At 36.4% G+C, this 20,327-nt stretch overlaps 1 protein-coding gene across 1 annotated transcript; it reads right to left on the bottom strand.

Moving 5' to 3' along the window:
* Positions 1 to 7,393: 7,393 nt before the first annotated feature.
* LOC128737538 (cuticle protein-like) lies at positions 7,394 to 8,094 on the bottom strand. The gene is made up of 2 exons (XM_053832206.1): positions 8,083 to 8,094; positions 7,394 to 7,966 (listed from the first exon to the last, which is right to left on the bottom strand). Exons 1-2 carry the CDS (start codon positions 8,092 to 8,094, stop codon positions 7,394 to 7,396), a joined length of 585 nt encoding a protein of 194 aa, XP_053688181.1.
* Positions 8,095 to 20,327: the final 12,233 nt, after the last annotated feature.

Raw genomic sequence — 20,327 nt, 5'->3', positions numbered from 1 at the left:
CCTTACTCAGCAATTTCATGAAAAAAGGATCTATCAAAATTTAAAAGTGTTCCTATTTTGTTCAAATTTTGTAAACGTATTCAATTTTCAAAAATTTTATGTAAACCAACGCATTACGCAACGTTAACCAATAGATGAATTATGTTCCGAAAACGTGTCGATTTCTATCTCAAATAGCAAGTAAGACCGTATAACAAAGGTTCCTTTCACCACTAGGTGGATTAAGTCGGGTTTTATATATAGAGACTAGCTGAGTGCTCGATCTTAATCGATGACCCTTTGTCTCCCAGCCACTTGTATATCTTGTATATCGCCACTTGTATATCGTTACAATGCAACGAAAATTCTCATAATGCACGAATCAAAATCCTTTTTCTTCATTTGAACGTCTTTGTTGCCTTTGTCAGCTCACCTCCCCCCTTGTTGTTTACCAACCCCTTGTAAATTTGTTGTTTTCGGTAATCTGTATAAAAGGAGACAAATCCTCTACTTCGTTTTTATACCAACCTTTTATTAGCGGTCACCCTGCCCCCTCTTGTCGTCTAACCGCTTATATAATTCCTATAGGTCCACATGCAAGAGAAACGCACTCCTTCGCTTATTTGGACCTTCCTCTTTGTATGAGACCGCCCTCCTTTTGACAACCCTGCTGCGCTGATTATTTTATGTCAAAAAACATGTGTATCAAGTTCGATTAGGAGCATCCAGGCGTTTCATATTTCATATTGGTCCAAAAGCAAAAGAAACACAACCCGTTTTACTTATTTAGACCTCCTCCCCCTTGTTGGGGCCCACTCCCTTTTTGTCACACCCCTCAGTGCTAATTGTCGTATGTCAAGGAATATGTTTGTCAAATTTGGCGAAGAACAGTCAAGGCATTCTAGAGTTATGGCGGAACATTCAAGCATGCATACATACGTACTCACGTTCACTATTAAAGCCCAGTTAAAAGTAAATCTGTACGCATAGAACAACCTACACTTTGGGACTTGAGTGTAGCAAAAAGCCTCTAAAGACAGGCGGTATCTTGCCCTGCTCTTTTTCTGCTGCGAACCGATTCAAATGAGTGACTTTCATGCTTCGTTTGTTGGTTAAGTTGACAGTTAGGTAAATTACGATGCACCAAACCAAACTTCGCATTACCTTCAGGTACGTTCGAAGAGTCGTGGTTCTTTTCAAGACCCATTCCTCTGAATCCTCTCTCCTGTGAACCGGATCATATGAAAGGCTCATCAGCCTTTCATTCTATATATTCTATTTTTGTTGATTTTCCAACAAATCTACAATTCAAGCATCGACAAAAATAGAAAATTTAAGATCGCACGCTGACTAACGCCAACAATATGGTCAGCCTTTCGCCCATCTCTACTCGGGCGTGAAAAATCGAAACAGGCAAAATTTTGACAGAATTCAGTTAACCATAACTTCCCTAAAAATAGATATATTTAAATTCAGCTAGTTACATTCGACGAAGATTTTTTTGGCTTTTTTCAATATTTGGAGATTTGCGGCGACTAAAGAAAACCCGAGATCTTTCGGATTATCGGATATGTCAAAAGCTGACTTTTTTCATTTTTCTATTGTATGAAAATTTATTCGTTCCGAAACAACAGCAATATGGACATACCATGAAATTAATGCCAGTAACATCTGTTTTGTGGTCATCTTGGGACATGATCGAAACCACCTATAGCGCAATTCTAGCTCAAAACGCTGAAGAAAAAGCCAATTGACTGAATGAAATGAAATTTATTGATATTTCATATACCACGCAACGCTGCACTTTCATATAAAACATATTTTTTTAGAACTTTAGAAAAGGACGTACTTGGAAATAAGTTTATTTTTTTCAAAGAATCTTATCTCCTACACTACTTACTTGATCAAAAGGACGTCAAAGGTAAAGGTGTAGAAAATTTAGTGTAATTTCAGAAAAAAATTGCACTGAAAGAATTTTTGCCAAATAATGGTATATCAGAACATGTAAATTTTCGCATATGTCCCCGCAGATTTGCCTTATTTCTTTTTAAACATAGCACAACCCTACCCTACGCCACTCACCGTGGAGAGATCCTCTGAACCTCCCAAGTTACTCGGATCGTTGTAAGCTGCTAGAATTATAATCTTTATCTCTTCGTCGTGATGTCGTCAGATTAACGTTTATTTCAGATATTCTTCAATCCCATATTGATTGTACCGTTTTGTTACATTGTCTCAACGACGTATATGTCACAATATCCGTTTTCATCCATTTTTTCGCCTCCCAGCAGCAAGAACAAATTATGCATATAATGAGCCAGTAACTAGCATGTATCGTTTTATTAATCATTATTCAGATGTCTTTGATTTTAAGGCAAATAATGGCTCGGTTCACTCAAATGGGTTTTTCCCTGCTTCAAATAAATAAATAAAAAAAGAATAAAAAAACATGGTCTAAATTCTGGCGAAGAGCTATCGATGGAAACTGGGAAACATCATGGGGTTGGAATTTTTGAGATCAAATTGTGCTCATTCAGAGAGAAATTTGTTTTGAAATCTGATTAAAAAGTATTTAGCAGCACTACTGTTGAAAAAATAATATTTAAAGTTGTGTTTAGTAAAGATATATTTTAAATTAATAAGAAATACACCAACTGATCAACTAAGTAAAACTTTTGTTTTGTTTGATTATAGTCACTTTAACAGCTTAGGTCATTCGTGACTTCTGCGGGGTTGGGATTCGAACCCGGGTCCTCGGCGTGAGAGGCGTGAATGCTAACGAATGAATCGATTGCAAGTGTTTAATAAAACAAACAAAATCCAGTGACAAATTAAGGCAACAATAATACTTACAAATGAGAGTAATATTTTTATATCATTTTTATATTTATTTTTGTATCTTTTTTGTCATTTTTGGAATATTTAGTATAACTTTCGTTTTATTTTCCAATCGTTTTTAGATATTTTTGTTTTATTTTTATGATATTATTTGGATTAATGATTTTTATACCATTGTATTTGGATTTTTATGTTAATTTAGGGTCTCTTTTCTTGTAATATTTTATTTGATTTTTAAGTTATAATCAATCTAAGTCTTTAAGTCATCATTAAGTCTTCAGTCTCTTTTCGAACTTTTAGTTTTAGTTTAGTTTTAGTTCGAAAACAGACAGTGATGAAGCCTACAAGTCGTAAGCGAATTACGTATCTGTCGCAAATAAATATAAATAGAAGAATTTAATTTGGAAAAAATTTTCTATTATTTAATTTCAGATTATTTTCATGTCGTCAGTGGAATCTCTAAAAAGTTAACTGGGATATGGGTCGATCAACCTTACTTTTATAGGAAATATTAACTTTTCTGAGTAAAAGTCATGAAAGAGTAAAAGGGCATTGAAAAACGAAAAATGTTTTGTCTGGATTAAATGCCATCTTTGCGTTATTTTTATGTTGATTTACATACATACAGAGAAACATTTAGTACAAATGTATTTAAATAATTGTGTAGAAATGTAAGACTTTATTATACTTATCGACAAATCCGAAGTAGCATTTTTTAAAAGGATAAACCTTACGCTACTAGACAATAAAAGACAAACAATTTTAGTATTATTTTTGCAGCATTTTGTATCACTTGATTTGTTTTATGTTAGTATGCCGAAGGTTTCATTTTTCTGTGATTTTTTACTTCAGTTTTGTATATTCTTTGCTCTTTGCTTATTTGTTTATTCTTTGAATAACTTTTCGTATCATTTTTAAGCATTTTTTGTGTAATTTTTGAGTTATTTTTAGGTAGTTTTTGAATCACATTCAATTCATATTTATGCCATATTTGAGTCATTTTTCTGATATCGTTTAAGTCATTGTTTGTGTCATTTTTCTATTATTTTTGTAACGTTATTGAATCATTTGCATCATTTATGTCATTTTTGTATTGACTGGGTGCAATTTTAGCCTTCTGTGTTATTTTTGTTTAGTTCCTATACGATTTTTATATTGTTTTGCGTTTTTTTATTTTCGCTTTATTTATATCTCTTTTGTTCTATTTTAGTAGTGTCAGTTTTGCATTAATTTGGTGTCATTTTCATAATTTATTTTTTATGGCGAAGTCTTTATATGTCATTTGTATGCATTTGTATGATTTTTGTATCATTTTTGTATCACGTTTGTATCTTATACTAGCTGATCACCTGATTCTACTTGGATCCCCTTTGTCTTTCAGCCACTTGTACATCTGTTATTGTAATGAAAATTCTCGTAGAAGAAACAAAACTCTTTTTCTTCATTGGAATGTACCTACTCCCCCCTCTGATGTCCCCCAGCGACTTGCAAATCTTTCTTCTTTACGGAAATCCCTATAAAACGAGACAATGCTTTTTTTACGCATTTGAACTTCCCCTTGTCAACGCCCGGCCTATCGCTACCTTTTAGAAAGCCCCTCTTGACATCCAGCCACTTGTACAACTGCTATCAACTGCTTATCTGAATGCAAGAGAAACGCACCCATTTGAACCTTCTTCCCTCATATAAGAGACCGCCCCGTCATCCCTTTTGTCAAACCCCCTGCGCTGATTCCTTTACGTCAAAGAACATGTGTGCCGAGTTCCAAAGTTATGGCGGTACATACATTCATTCACACGCTCCTCGCATCTCCCTCCTCTTAGTTTCCTCCCAGTCAGCTTCCCCTTCTAACATGTAGCCAATTATACATCTGTTCGCTTTCTAAAAATCCGTAAAACGGAAGAAAAACAACGCTTTTCTTCATATATCCCTCCTCGGTACATTTTGGTAATTTGTCATTATGTTTCATGACATTTTTTGCATCATTTTATATAAATTTTGAATCATTTTTTTGTTTCTCTTTTGCCGTTATTTGTTATTTTGCTGTCGATTTCGAATCTCTTGTGCGTCAATATTGAAATTCGAATTGGAATTCTTTCAGTATTTCTTTTATTATTACGTTTATTTTATTTTTGTATTATTTTTATATCGTATTGCATCATTTTTAGGAGGTTTTGAGTCGTTTTTCTGTCATTATTTTTATCAGTTTGGGGTTATTTTGTGGCTATCAATTATTCAACTACTGTTTTGGTTGTCATTGTTGTTGTTATGAAATACTTCTTTTTTTAAAACCCGAAAGCCACCAATCCGATTAGGCAACGCCTTAAACGACATGGGTATCACGTAGTGTACAAAAGCAATAATACACTACGGGATTTACTTTGTAACACGAAAGATAAAGTCCCCGTCGAAGGAAAATCGGGAATTTATCAAATCGAGTGTCAAGATTGCCCGGCGATATATTTTGGCCAAACTCGTCGAAAAATTAAAGTCCGCGTGAAAGAACATAAAGCAGCAACCGGAAATAAACGTACTAATGACTCCAGTGTGGCAATGCATGCCATTAACAGTGAACATGTGATAAACTGGAATAATGTTAAACTTTTAAAAATGTACGAAAATCATCACATTTGACTGCGTGGGAGTCATTACACATCCTCACAGCTGAGCGGCCACTGATGAACGAGGATGATGCTACAATAGTATCGCCGCTCTTCGGCTTAACAAAGTTAAGTCTGTAGCTGCTCTCATCAACATAATTAGTTGGACTCGGCCCCGTAGATGGGTAACTACTTACCCGAAACCGGTCGGCAAAAAGGTAATTTTTATACTTTGTAAGAACAAAAAGTAAAGTGTCCAAAGGCATTCAAGAACCACCATGGTCTCAGCTGAAAGCTGAGAAAAAATGCTACAAGAAATATTCATGAAATACGCGTGCTTTATATACAAAATCAACTTGAGGGGACATAAACGACTCAAAATTTTGAAAAACTCATTATTTTTTATTTCATATTTTGATTCTGCAGTCTTTTCCGCTTATTTTGATACTAATTTTGTAATGATCCGACCACGGGAAGTGGCCGAGAAACGATCATACACATAAGCGTTCCAGTGCGGCGTGGAACAATCTCATCGGAATAAAACGTCGCTCCTGAAAAACCACAATTTACAAACTTTATGTACCTTTTTCTCAGAAAATAAACAACGTATTGGAACAAACTTTTTTTGTTTTGTTGGTAAGAGCTCGGCAAAGACTTTTATAACTTTTCTTTTTCCTCAAGCTGTATTTCGTTTACAAAACTCAAAAGTTATGAAAGTCTTTGCCGAACTCTTACCAACAAAATAATAAAAAGTTTGTTCCAATACGTTGTGTAGTTTTTGAGAAGAAGGTACATAAAGTTTGAAAACCGTGGTTTCTCAGGAGCGGCATTTTATTCCGGCGAGGTTGTTCCACGCCGCACTGGAATGCTTATGTGTATGATCGTTTTTCGGCCACTTCCCGTGATCGGATCATTACAAAATTAGTAGCAGAAAAGACCGCAAAACCAAAATCTGAAATTTAAAAAAAAATGAAATTTTCAAAAGTTTTAGTGATTAACCCTAACTTAACCCTAAATTGACTGACCGAAAATCCGACAAAATTCGAGTGGTCGGAGCACCCGGTTATAAATATAAAAAATGTTATTTAAACGTTTCAATGTACGTAAAACTATGTACACAACAAGTAACTGGAGCCTTCTGACCATATTTCAAAAGGAACAGTTCGAAACTGGAACTCGAAAATCTCGTCAGGTGTACAGGTGTACCCGGTTGATCAATTGAGGGTTAAATTATCATCGTCCACTACTTTCAATAAATTGCATCATAGCCGAAGAAATTATTTATTTTTAAACTATACCAATACTTCTAATAACTTAGCTCGATTGGATACAACACATGATGCAATGTAGGTTTAAATAAATGTAACTTGGAATGATGGTAGAAACATAATGCATAAAATTGCACGGTATTTATAGAAAATGATGACAAAACAAGTCTACCTCCAAGTATAACTACAACTGGCCCTTTACGAAGCTTTGTAATGAGTATAAGTTATACTGTATAACTACCGGTTTCTTTTCATATACAACTCAATAAATAAGTTTAGCAGCTATGAAGCTGTAATGAGGCACACTATATTCTTTGAAAAAATCTGGAATACTGTGCCAAAGCTTCATTCACACAAGGTTTCAAAAAAGTTATAAAACATGATGATCGAGCAAAAACAAAAAGATGACATTCTATTTGTTTATTATGGGTAGTAATATTATATTATTATTCAATATCCTCTGCATTTATTTTTGCCTCAAATGAGGTCATTTCCTGTTCAATTCCTTACAGATTTAGTACAGGCCAACAACATATAGGGATAAGGCAAAAAGTTGGTTTAATTGAAAAATCCAAAACAAATTAATTCCGTTCAAATAATTTATTCGAATATTAGCATCATCTTCCTCATCTTTCACAAGAAACAATCAAAGCGTGAACAAAAGGAAAAGGATTCCGTCAGTCGTCTTCATCAGGTCACATTCATATTCTAGTGCTTGGCGTACACAGCGGGGACTCCGTGGTAGTAGCTACCGCTGCCGTAGGCAACTGGTGCCGCGGCGTAGGTCAGAGCAGGGGCAGCAGCGTAACCGTAAGCTGGACCGGCAGCGTAAGTCAGAGCTGGGGCAGCTTCGACATAGGCAGCTTTGGCAATTGGAGCGGCAGCATAGGTTACGGCTGGAGCAGCATGAGCGTAGGTCACGGCTGGGGCAGCATAGGTGATGGCTGGAGCGGCAGCGTAAGTCTGATGGTAAGTGGTCTTCTCAATCGGAGTCTCAACGACAGTCTTCTTCACAGTTGGAGCGAAGATTGGTTCGGAAATCTTGGCATCGTGGTGCACCACCGCCGAGCTGGTGTGGGTAACTCCAGTTGGAACATGCTTCAAGACGGTTCCCACATGGGCAATGGTTGGCTCTTCAATGATGTTCTTCTGGTAGGAGATTTCCTTCTGAGCATAGACGGTGGGTTGATGAACCAAAGATGTGTACGCCAGCGGGGCTGGTGCAACGAGAGTCGCACTTGGAGCGGCGACGGCGACGGCAAGCAGAGCAGACAACACCACCTAAACAAGCAAAGCACAACAACAAAATTAGTAAATTCACTGAACTAACATAATTTTTCATTGTCACAAATAGGATTAACCAGCATATAGGAAAAATCACATTCAAGGCTATTTACCAATTTAAACATTTTGGATGATTGTTTCACAGAGGTCTGTGTTGAGCTGATTGATTGAAGCTTTATTGTTTGACTGTACTGATTCGACGACCGGACTACACCTTTTATATCACTCAAATAGAACAGCCCGAGAGCACTCGCCGATTCCGGACTTCGTAAGCGCGTGTCCGCGTCAGTGCTTCTCGGGAGGAGGACCCTTCGCATCGTATGAACAACGACGACGGCACACGCGGGTGAGCGGCCGAAGTTTTTGCGGCTTGCGCTTCGGTACACCTTCTCTCGTTTTTCCTACCTCAACAGAATTTGATCGCAACAACTCTTTTTTCGAATCGAAAAAAAATGTATCCGCCCATACTGGTTACTTAGTATAACTAGATCACATAAAGAACGTGACGTAGTAAGCCGTAGTCCAGCGGACTTAAAGGCTAGCAAATCCCGTTTGTTTGATTTTGAGGAACGTTCCTCTTGTGTTGGGGGCATATTATTTTATGACCGATGCCTTGGGAACCGGATGAAGGCGAATTTAACTGTATAAGAACCGGGAAACACTGTTTGCGGAGTAATCGGTTGTGTGGAATAGGACTGCAGATAAAATTAAAATGTCAACCGAACATAAAATACCTACAGGTGATTTGATATTTGTAAGCCCCGATAATAGTTTTCGTTTGGGGGCTTGCGTGTAAGCTTTTGTGGAAAAACAACATTCGAACCAACAGCAAAATGTAGAGCACGTCACTGAATAGAAATCATCATCATTTGCAGTTATTCTTAAGTTATTGTCTCCTTATCCATTATTAGCAAATTAGCAAATATTCGTTTCAAAAATTATTTGAAACATGTTCAATGGAATACGGAAAAGTCGTCCATTTAATTCGAATAAAAAGTAATTTTAAATATACTAAACAGTAGCAACAATTTGGATAAGATTTTTTTTTTGCTTAGATTATAGTTATTTTAACCAGTTTTGGGTCATTCGTGACTACAAAGGATAAGACTGATTAGCATCATATTTTGAGAGCCGGAACAATTTAGCAAATATCGTTCATTCCTACGCTTTTATAATGCAGAGGCAAAGATTATCTTGATGAAAACAAATTTTCTGCGTCTTTTCTTGAGTTTTTTTTGTTCAGCTATTTCAAAAGATTGTAATGATATTCAGAATTTATTCTTTCACCTTTCTCAATATAACCAACCAACGAAATTCCGTTTACGTCCCAATAAACTGATGCCATAATCTTTATTGCCGACCAGGGATGCCAGGTGATTTTTTGAAAAGTCTTCACGAATCAAGGAAAAATGTCTTCATTTGTCTTCTTTCGGCTTTCCGCTCATTTAAATTGCATGGTGAAGACATGTCTTCACATGTCTTCAAGCGAAGACATTTCACTTTTTTGTAACCAGAATGTCTTCAAAATGAAGACATGTCTTCACTTCTGGCATCTCTGTTGCCGACTGCTCTGACTTCACCTATTTAATAACCACCAGTATCAGCCCACTGTAAACGGTCTTGTTTCAGTTTAGGATTAAGCTAGTAGATACAAGCGTTATCCTTAGCTGTCAAGCGACGCATAAAATCTATTTTATTGTGCTTTCCATACACCAACCAACGTAGTGAAATTTGTTTTTGACCCCGGTTTTTGTTGAGTTGTTAATATTAAGAGCAACGCATTTTTAAGTTTGCATGTTTGCAAAATATGGTGTGAAATGAGATTTTTTTTAAACACAAAAATTAAGCGATTTATGCGTTTTTGCTTAAATTTTTATCGTAGAAACCAAATCTATTCTTGCTTTTCATATATACATTATTATTTTTCATGCGAAAACCCACCAAACGAAAGACAAAATTGAAAGAAAAATGTATTATTTTTGATAACATTCATTTATCGAGTTATTAAGGCTATAGAGCCCACAGACAACTGATTTTAAAAATTGACCAAACTCGTGACTTTAGTCATGACCTTGAAATGAGGTCAGGCATATATAAATATTTATTTTTGAAACGATGATTCTACAATTGATGAAGGGACGGTAAGGGAAAGTAATGAAGAAGGATTTTTTCCGGGAATGAAGGGGAAGGGTGGAAAGGAAGGGGGGGGGGGGGGTAATAGGTAGCTATGGTTAACAAGTTGTCGCTGTGACTCCTATCTTTTGTCCAATGCTGGAAGGTGCATGGGTCGAACCAAGCTGTAATCAGAGATTATAACCGGATTTGAACCCACCACACCACTATGGGCCAGAAATTGAAATTTCGGGACAAATATATTTGCGGTTACACGGCGTGTCTCAGCTCAATGTAGTCTTCGGCAACTTTTTGAATGAAAAAATTATGCATCTTTTAAAGGGGTCGGCCAATATTTACGTGTTACTTTAACAACAATTTAAGTAATAACTTTTTGAGTAAATTTTTTTTCACCTTTTTGGTTTCAAAATATTAAAGATAAACTAATTTCAAGTATTTTTTATGAAGAAATGAAACTTCTACCCTTACCCATTTTCAGCAATAGACCTTTGTTTATAAACGACCCCTCAAATCACATTTCTTCTTGTAACATGTTTATTTCAACAGCCAGCTCAATGTGATGTTCTAGACAACATTTTGCACATTAAAGAGGAATATTTTTGCTGGAGACTGTTTCGCTTTTTCTGCATTAATTAATAAGATATTACTGTTTTTAGGCTAAAAACCGTTTGATGAAAAATGTGTATTATTTCAAGGGTGGTGTCTTCGGAGAAGTAAAATAATAAAATATAGCGCATCTTCCTGAACTATTAGGGTGACCATGAATTCACCTACTAGGGTGATACAAACTTTTGTTTTCTTAAATAATTAAAAAAAAAGTTTTTTTCTCCAAAGGTTGCAGAAAATACTAAAAAAAGGAACTTTGCTGAATGAAGTAACTATCTATCTCTTACCGGTTATGAAATATAATGATGTGTTAAAAAAGAGCATTTACAAATCAATTACACTCAATAACTTTGCACACGATTATTTTATTGCTTACAAATGTTCTACAAAGTTATTTAGTATGTTGAAATACACTTTTTCTGTAAAGACTGTTTGACGCTAGGACGCATATTTATTAAGTTATAAAATGTATGAAAAAAAAAAATCCGCACTATTTCCAGGTATTCCCAGTCATGGTATTCCCAGGTATTCTCTGAAATATACATTTGGGCAGATAGCTTTAATAATCCCCTACAAATTGGTATGCAAACTAATTGCAGATACTTGCAGATGGCTAAGATATTCAGATTTTTCATCAAACGATTTTTAACCTAAAACCAGTTATATCTTATTAATTAATGCATATAAAGCAAAATAGTCTTCAGCAAAAATATTCCTCTTTTATGTGCAAAATATTTTCTAGAACATCACATTGAGCTGTCTGTTGAAATAAACATGTTGCAAGAAGAAATGTGATTTGAGGGGTCGTTTATAAACAAAGGTCTATTGCTGAAAATGGGTAAAAGGTAGAAGTTTGATATCTTCAGAAAAATTACTTGAAATTGGTTTATCTTTAATATTTTGAAACCAAAAAGGTAAAAAAAAGTTTACTCAAAAAGTTATTACTTAAATTGTTGTTTAAGTAACGCTTAAATATTGGACGACCCCTTCAAAATATGCATCCATTTTTTTTCAAAAAGTTGCCGAAGACCACATTGAGCTGAGACATGCTGTTTAACCGCAAATATTTTTGTTCCGAAATTTTTATTTCTGGCCCATAGTGCACACCTGCCAGGGCGTGTCGCTCACTGGTACCCGTGTACCTTTGAACGGACTAACACGCTTTCGGACGAACAGCGTCACACGCAGTACCTTGCAAGTCGTAAGGGCCTGCATAGTGTCGTCGTCCTGAAAGTAAAAAGACGTTAGACTAAAAACTTCTCGGTCGGTGGTTTCTACAGTAGGTGTAGGAAGAGGCACATTGTGTGTCTAAAAATAGAACAACCCATGTCGCGCTATGATTAATAAGGGGGGTTGTGCAGACTTCTTTTGTCCAGCGCCTCTGTGGTTCAAAGGTACACGGGTACCAGTGAGCGACACGCCCTGGCAGGTGTGGTGGGTTCAAATCCGGTTATAATCTCTGATTACAGCTTGGTTCGACCCATGCACCTTCCAGCATTGGACAAAAGATAGGAGTCACAGCGACAACTTGTTAACCATAGCTACCTATTACCCCCCCCCCCCCCTTCCTTTCCACCCTTCCCCTTCATTCCCGGAAAAAATCCTTCTTCATTACTTTCCCTTACCGTCCCTTCATCAATTGTAGAATCATCGTTTCAAAAATAAAAAACTGATTTTACCCAAAAAAATTTGACTCATTTTAATTTTTTTTACTTACCAATTTATAAAATCAATTTCAAAGGGGGAGGCTCTGGTTGAGAAAAATTTCAAGAATAATTCACAATGGTCTTATATGTAAATTTTGTTATAATCTAGTTTCACTTCGACTCTGATTTGTCCAACCGTTAAAATTGATCTAAGTCTCTCATCTAGTAGAGTTTGCGCAAATTTCGTTAAATTTGATTTAAATTTTTCTACATTCCGTCTAGCTGTTTTTGGAATATTTTTTATTTTCATGTTAGGATGACAATTTTTTTTAAATTTTCGTCCTGCTTTTGTTCCCACTTGACCCAAGTTTTGTCTTTTTTTAGCTTTTCATATATTTTTATCTCATCATAAATACAACCACCGTTGCATTTTGGTCTGGAAAATTCAACGATCCATTTTTATACAGTCTTCCGGACTTGCAATTTATGCCACGAAAATTTTTACATTAAATGGGTGAGATGAATGGGGTATAATTCCTATCTGGGGCTTATAAGTAGATTTGAAATTAAACAACTCGACATAATATTGAACTTGCCGTTATTTTGAAATTGTTGAAGTTGAAGGTCAACCCAAGAATAAAGTAAAAAGTGAAAATTCAAGTCAAAATTTTATTCAAATCTCAAACATCAAAAGGTGCAAGTCAAAAATTGAATACTAAAAATCAAAAGCCAAAAGTTAAAAATCAAAACTCGACAGTTAAAATACTAATCAAAATTCAAAGGCCGAACCCCGAAAGGCAAAAGGTAAAAGTTAAAAATCGGAAGTCAAAAATCAAACTGTAAAATTCAAAAATAAAAGATATAACTCAAACCCCGAAAAACAAACGGTAAAAGTCAAAAAGCAAAAGTCAAATATCATAAAATAAGATTCAAAACTCACATTTGCTTTTGAGCGACCTAATAGAATACGAAAGTTGAATGAAGGAAAATTCGAAACTATTTTAAATTGCATTATAAATTTTACTCCAACAGATACGTATTTCGCCTACGACTTGCAGGCTTCATTAGTTCAAAAACAGACAACAACAACAGGCTTTAGCCTCCCAGTTGGCCTCGAGCTATGATGCTGGTCTAATAAGCCAGTCGCCAGGAAGGTTATTAGAGTCAATAGGATCGTAGCAACTGGCCCTGCAATTGTCCTGTACTTTGTACACAGCTGGCTGCGAAGTCTGTCGAATACAAACAGAAGGGCAAGTTTCGATAACGGAATGTAGCACCTAGGCTTTGCTTTGCTTTGATTTTAGGAATGAAGTTTATAGTGAAATTTAATTGTGAAAATAGTTTCGAATTTTCTTTTATTTTGCAAATTTTGACATTCAAGAGTCAAAAGTCATGACTGGAAAACAGAGATGCAAAAACTAAGTTCAAAGTCAAAATTCGAAAGTCAAAAGTCAAAAGTCCCAAGTCCGAAGTTCCAAGTCCCAAGTTCTAAGTCGCAAGTCCAAAGTCCTAAGTCCCGAGACCCAAGATCCAAATCTCAAGTCCCAAGTCCTAGGCCCTAAGTCACAAGTTCTAAGTCCTAAATCACAAGTCCTAAGTCCCAAGCCCCAAGTCGTAAGTCCCAATTCCCAAGTCACAAGTCACATGGCCTAAGTCATAAGTCCCAAGTCCCAAATTCCAATTCTCAAGTCCCAAGTCCTAAGTCCTAAATCCCAAGTTCAAAGTCCCAATTCCCAAGTCCCAAGTTCCATGTCCCAAGTGCCAAGTTTCAAGTCCCTAGTCACAATTCCTAAGCCCCAAGTCCCAAGTTCAAAGTCCCAAGTCCTAAGTCCCAAATCCCAAGTTGCAAGTCACAAGTCCCAAGTCCCAAACCCTAAGTCCCAAGTCCCAAGTTTCAAACCCCACGTCCCGAGTCCGAAGTTCCAAGTTCCAAGTCCCAAGTCCCAAATCCCAAGTCCTAAGTCCCAAGTCTCAAGTTCCACGTCCTTTGTCCCAAATCCTAAGTCACAAGTTCTAAATCACAAGTCCCAAACCCTTAGTCCCAAATCCCAAATTCCAAATCCCATCGCAAGTCAAAACTTAAAAATCAAAAGTGAAATGTGAATATCAAAAGTCAGAAACCAAAAATCAAAAATCGGAAAACAAGAGTTAAAAATCAGAAGCCAAAGGTCCAAACTTAAAAGTCAAAAGTCAAAAGTCAAAAGTCAAAAGTCAAAAGTCAAAAGTCAAAAGTCAAAAGTCAAAAGTCAAAAGTCAAAAGTCAAAAGTCAAAAGTCAAAAGTCAAAAGTCAAAAGTCAAAAGTCAAAAGTCAAAAGTCAAAAGTCAAAAGTCAAAAGTCAAAAGTCAAAAGTCAAAAGTCAAAAGTCAAAAGTCATAAATCAAAAGTCAAAACTCAAAGTCAAAAGTCAAAAGTCTCAAAAGTCAAAAGTCAAAAGTCGAAAGACAAAAGTCAAAATTCAAAAGTCAAAGTCTAAAATCACATTTTGGCAAATTTTCAGATCATTAGACGCCATCTTGAATCAGTAATGGCGGCTAGAGTGAATTTCATATTTCGCAGTTTACTCCGAAACCAATCATCACAAAAATCTGAAAAAAATCGCAGAAGTTATTCTCACTACAGGACACATTTCCATTGTTTTTCGGAATTTTCCGATTCGAATATCACAGTAAAAAAATCGAAAAAGTTTTCAAGAGCATTTTTTTCAGTGTTCCAAAGATGGCGGCGCTTATTTTTTTCTATCAACAAATTGTTCAATCAAATGTATAAATAATATGTTTTTTTATTTTTTATTTATTTTTATTTTTTATTTTTTACATTTTTATTTAGGCCATTGCAAATCATTTTTAAAGTTGTTGTCACCCCCCCCCCCTTGGAAATTGGCTTGAAAAACGCTTCTAGCACGAAACAAAAATGGAAATTCTAACAATGGAATTTACGAAAATCGTCCAAATAATTTTCCTTCGTTTTTGTCTCGTTTTCGTAGATTTTTGCATAGAAAATAATAACGTATATATTATAAGCAAGAATAGATTCGGTTTTCACGTTTAAACTTTAAATAAAAATGCTTAAACCCAAGTTTTTTTTGCTCGATTAAAAAATTCACTTTGTTTTTTTTCGCCCCCCCCCCCCCCTTCAGTGGCCGAACACCGGAAGGACAAAAACTTTATAAAATATTTGTAATGGCCTTATTTATTTATTACTAGCTGACCCGACAAACTTCGTATTGCCACAAATTAACCTGTGTTGTAAATAAATCATGAATCTCGGATGATCTTTATCACAATCTCGAGTTTTGCAAGCCCCCCAGTGGGCGGCGCTTCCGACGGCGGGTCACCGGCAACACTCGCGATCGTCTCGTCCTGAATGATCTAGTGTTACTATAGATAGTTTTTGTGGTCTTGTATTGACTAATGTTTTATGGAAGAGTCTCGAATTTCTCGAGTTCGATTAGTTTTTGAGTTTCGCAAAAATTTCTGTTTTATTTGTATGAGAGTCCATATCCCCCTACCACAGGGGTGGGAGATTTCTAACTATCGTAAAATAAATTCAAGACTCCAAAATCTCCCACATGCCAAATTTGGTTCCATTTGCTTGGTTAGTTCTCGTGATAAGAAGAAATTTGCATTTCATTTGTATGGAAGCCCACCCTCTTAAAGGGGAGATGGGCCATAACTCGCTTTCTAAAGAAGAGAGGGGTCTCAATTCACCATAAAAAAAATCTTGCGTCCAAAACCACTTACATGTCAAATTTGGTTCCATTTGCTTGATTAGTTCTCGAGTTATGAGGAAATTTGTATTTCGTTTGTATAGGAGCCCCCCCTCTTAAAGTGGGTAGGGGTTCTTATTCACCATAGAAAATATTCATGCCCTAGGAAACTTTCACATGCCAAATTTGGTTCCATTTGCTTGATTAATTCTCGAGTTATGAGGAAATTTGCATTTCATTTGTATAGGAGCCCCCCTTCCTAAAGTGGGAAAGGGTCCCAATTCATCATAGAAAAAAATTTTGTCTCCAAAAACACCCACGTGCCAAATTTTGTTCCATTTGCTTGATTAGTTCTCGAGTTAAGAGGAAATTTGTATTTCGTTTGTATAGGAGCCCCCCCTCTCAAAGTGGGAAGGGGTCTTTATTTACCATAGAAAATATTCTTGCCCTCGAAAACTTTCACATACCAAATTTTGTTCCATTTGCTTGATTAGTTCTTCAGTTATGAGGAAATTTGTATTTCATGTGTATAGGATCCCCCCCTCCTAAAACGGGTAGGGGCCCAATTCATCATAGAAAAAATTTTTGTCTACAAAAACACCCACATGCCAAATTTGGTTCCATTTGCTTAATCACTTCTCGAGTTATGAGGAAAATTGTGTTTCTTTGGTACAGGAGCCCCCGCTCTTAAAGTGGGGAGGAGTCCTAATTTACTATAGAAAATATTCTTGCCCTCGAAAACCTTCACATGCCAATTTGGTTCCATTTGCTTGATTAGTTCTCGAGTTGTGAGGAAATTTGTATGGAAGCCCCCCCTTTTAAAGAGGAGCGGAGTTATAATTCCCCTTATAAAGAGGGGAGGGGTCTCAATTTACCATAGAATAAATTCTGGTCACCGAAAACACCCACATGCCAAATTTTGTTCTATTTGCTTGATTAGTTGTCGAGTTATGCAGAAATTTGTGTTTCATTTGTATGGGAGCCCCCCCTCTTAGTGGGGGGAGGGGTTTCTAACCATCACTAAAACCTTTCCTGGCCCCAAAAAACCTCTACATGCATATTTTCATGCCGATTGGTTCAGTAGTTTTCGATTCTATAAGGAACATACGGACAGACAGACAGACAGACAGACAGACAGACAGACAGACAGACAGACAGACAGAAATCCTTCTTTATAGGTATAGATTATTTTTTACATACAAATGAAATTGCTAGCTGGGTATGGCCTTTCAGTTGGCCTCGAGGTACGACGCTGGCTGGTCTAACATGCCAGTCGTCGTATGTTCAAATCTCGGGTGGGAGAGGCTGCTAGAGACAATAAGATCGTATTATAAAAGCAAAGCCTTGGGCTTAAACGGCTTCGTAAGACTTGATCCTTCTTTATCGACATACTTCCCAGCCGGCTGTTTGAGTACAGGACCCTTACGGGGCTAGTGTAACAGTCCTACTGACTCTATCTAGCAGCACCGCCTAATCGAGATTCGGACATACGACGACTCACTTGTTAGACCAGCATCATACCTCGAAGCTAACTGGGCGGTTAAAGATCGTAGCACTAGCCCCGCAATGGTCCTTTGCTCTAACAGAGTGGCTGTGAAATCTGATGAACAAAAAAACCGGAAGTTCAGTTTTGAAAACGGAATGTCGGACCTAGTCTCTGCTTTGTTTTACTTTGAGATGGATATTTTTGGCATATAAATGGGTATTTTGAGTTCGTTTTTGCCACAAATATCCGTTTCATTGCAAGTAAATACAAAGCATCATGCGTTTCCATTACATTCTAGCAACTTTGTTTGGAAGATTGGATTCACAAAAACTAAAAACTATACGTTGCTGAATCTTTGGTAAGCTGCGTAAAAAAATCAGCTTTTCAATAACATATGAAAATAGGAGTCTCTGTAGTTTGTACATGATGAAAACACAAAAAACACAAGTTAATTCATAACTTATAATACTTTTGCGATTATAAAAATTTGAACGTCAGTCAAATTTAGGAAATTTTAAAATCGGTTCAGTGGTTCAAAGGTAATGAATGTTTAAAGAAATAAAGGTTGGCAAAAATGATGATTTTGTTGAGCACCAACTCAGAAAGGGGTGCTTAAAATTTTCCAGAAAGAAACAAATGCACAAGATTTGAACAAAATAGGAGCACACATATTTGTGTGTGACATATTTTCTAAAACCATCGTTAAAGTCTGTATAGAATTAAACTACCGTTAGTATGATTCTAATTTACAAAATAATAAATTGGGACGTTAGTTAGGTTAGCTGATATGTACAGTTTTGGAGTGTCATAGAATGATCATATAGGTTTAGTTTATTTTTAGTCAATGCCAAAAAATAATTAACCTCCACTGTCATAAAACTTCACATGACAGTCTTGTTCAGACGTAAATGATTAATCGAATATAGTAATTTACGCTTTATGTGTTCGTCCATGTACAACTGAAATGAATGCCCAATACCGTCATTTTTTACTGTTCTCAATAAGCCAATGTCGTAAAACTATCACCAAATTACAATTAAAGTCGTGACGTGTACCAAACTGCTGGTCAAAAAAATTCGTCATCAGCTCTTGACATTGAAAGGAATGCCGAAAATATGCTTGCAACTGATATGCAACCGGGGATTGGGCATCATAGGTACAGTTGAGAGCCGTCAAGATTCGACTTGAATGGGTTACCTTACCTACATGATTCCAGTAGCGCGTTGCAGTTTCTCGATCGGCAGCGGGCTTGTTCGGTTAACAACGAACAGGATCGTTCGTTACACCCATCAGCGAAAAAAAAAGTAGTTCATTTCCTGAATCTCGACCGACCGCGCCGGACCGACCCAACGACCGTTGTTGGGCTGGTTTTTATGTGTCTCGGGTAAGGTTTCCAGTTTATTAACCAACGGTGATTAACTTGGCTGTGTACACACCGAATCTGAACTTTTAGAAGTGCAAGGCCATCACAATGCTGTCACTTCTTGTTTCGCTTCAATACACGCTGTCTCTGTGGTCAGATGGAATTCGATGATTTTTTTACTTCCATTAAGCCGTGACGGCATGAGCGATGATGCAGGAGACCCTATGATATGTTGCAATTGAACCTTTTAAATTCTTGCAAGTATTTTCTTCAGTGTCGCAAGTCAATAATCTAAGTTTTGCTTTGCAAGGTTTGGGCATCATAATGTTTGAATATTTGGTGACAATTAGTTTTATGAAATGCAGTAGATCATAGCATGGTATGAAATTGCCCTATCGCGAAAACTAATTAGGGAAAAGGCATACTTTTATACTTTTGCTGGTTTATGAACAAATATTTCAAAATGAAAGAAAATTTAATGTTCTGGACAAAACCGAAAGAGATCGGAAAAGTTTTTATTATTTAAATAAAGACACAATTTCTAATAATAAGAGCAATATTAGAAAGTAAAGCTGGTTGCTTCTGTAAATTTTATGTTTCGAACATATTTCTTTTTTAAATTACAATTATAAAGTTTGAAAAAATATCTCAAGATATTCAAGACTTACACACGTGCAAAAAACACTTTTGATTCTAGATCACTTTTTCGTGGCGGTTCATATGTGCATCGCAGTAAATGATAAATTAAACTAGAAATTTTTAATATCTAGCAGCATTGGCGGAACTAGGGCTCATTTCTAGGGGGGGCTATAGCCCCGGAATTCTTTTCAACCGTTTTATTTCGTCGGCATATTAAAATTTAATGCACATTAATGCCTGGAATCTTATAACAGTCATGCAAATAAACGTTACTCTGAAGTTTTTCGTACCTATAGTTATCTAACTATTGGTTTTTCAAAAATTAAAAAACTTAGTCAACTTTTCTAGGGGGGGCTAAATCTTTTCTAGGGAGGGCTTAGCCCCCCCTAGCCCCCCCCCCCCCTAGTTCCGCCAATGTCTAGCAGCCCAATATTCTTAGGTAGATCGTTTTAATACTAATTATCAATTGGAAAACGTTTCATATACACGATTTTAATCACGTATAATCCGTGAATAAAGATCAAAATGCTTCAGAAGTTCTATAGTTCTTCCTTGCGACATTCAGTGATCGTATTCTTATATTCCCCCATCAATATCCCGAACTAGAATCAGGATCTGTCAGAGAAACAACCCTTTAAATGACAGACAATAAAAATCATGTTAAATAATGCCCATCATAAAAGCGACTGAAAATGCCAACCAGGACCAACTGCCTGCTAGAGCAATATGCGTCACTGAGTCACCGAACTTCGGCTGTGAGATTAGCTTAGGAGGAGA

Source organism: Sabethes cyaneus, chromosome 2 (genome assembly GCF_943734655.1).
Source record: "Sabethes cyaneus chromosome 2, idSabCyanKW18_F2, whole genome shotgun sequence".
In the NCBI taxonomy this organism is placed as follows: domain Eukaryota; kingdom Metazoa; phylum Arthropoda; class Insecta; order Diptera; family Culicidae; genus Sabethes; species Sabethes cyaneus.
This window is presented reverse-complemented; position numbering and strand designations above follow the sequence as displayed.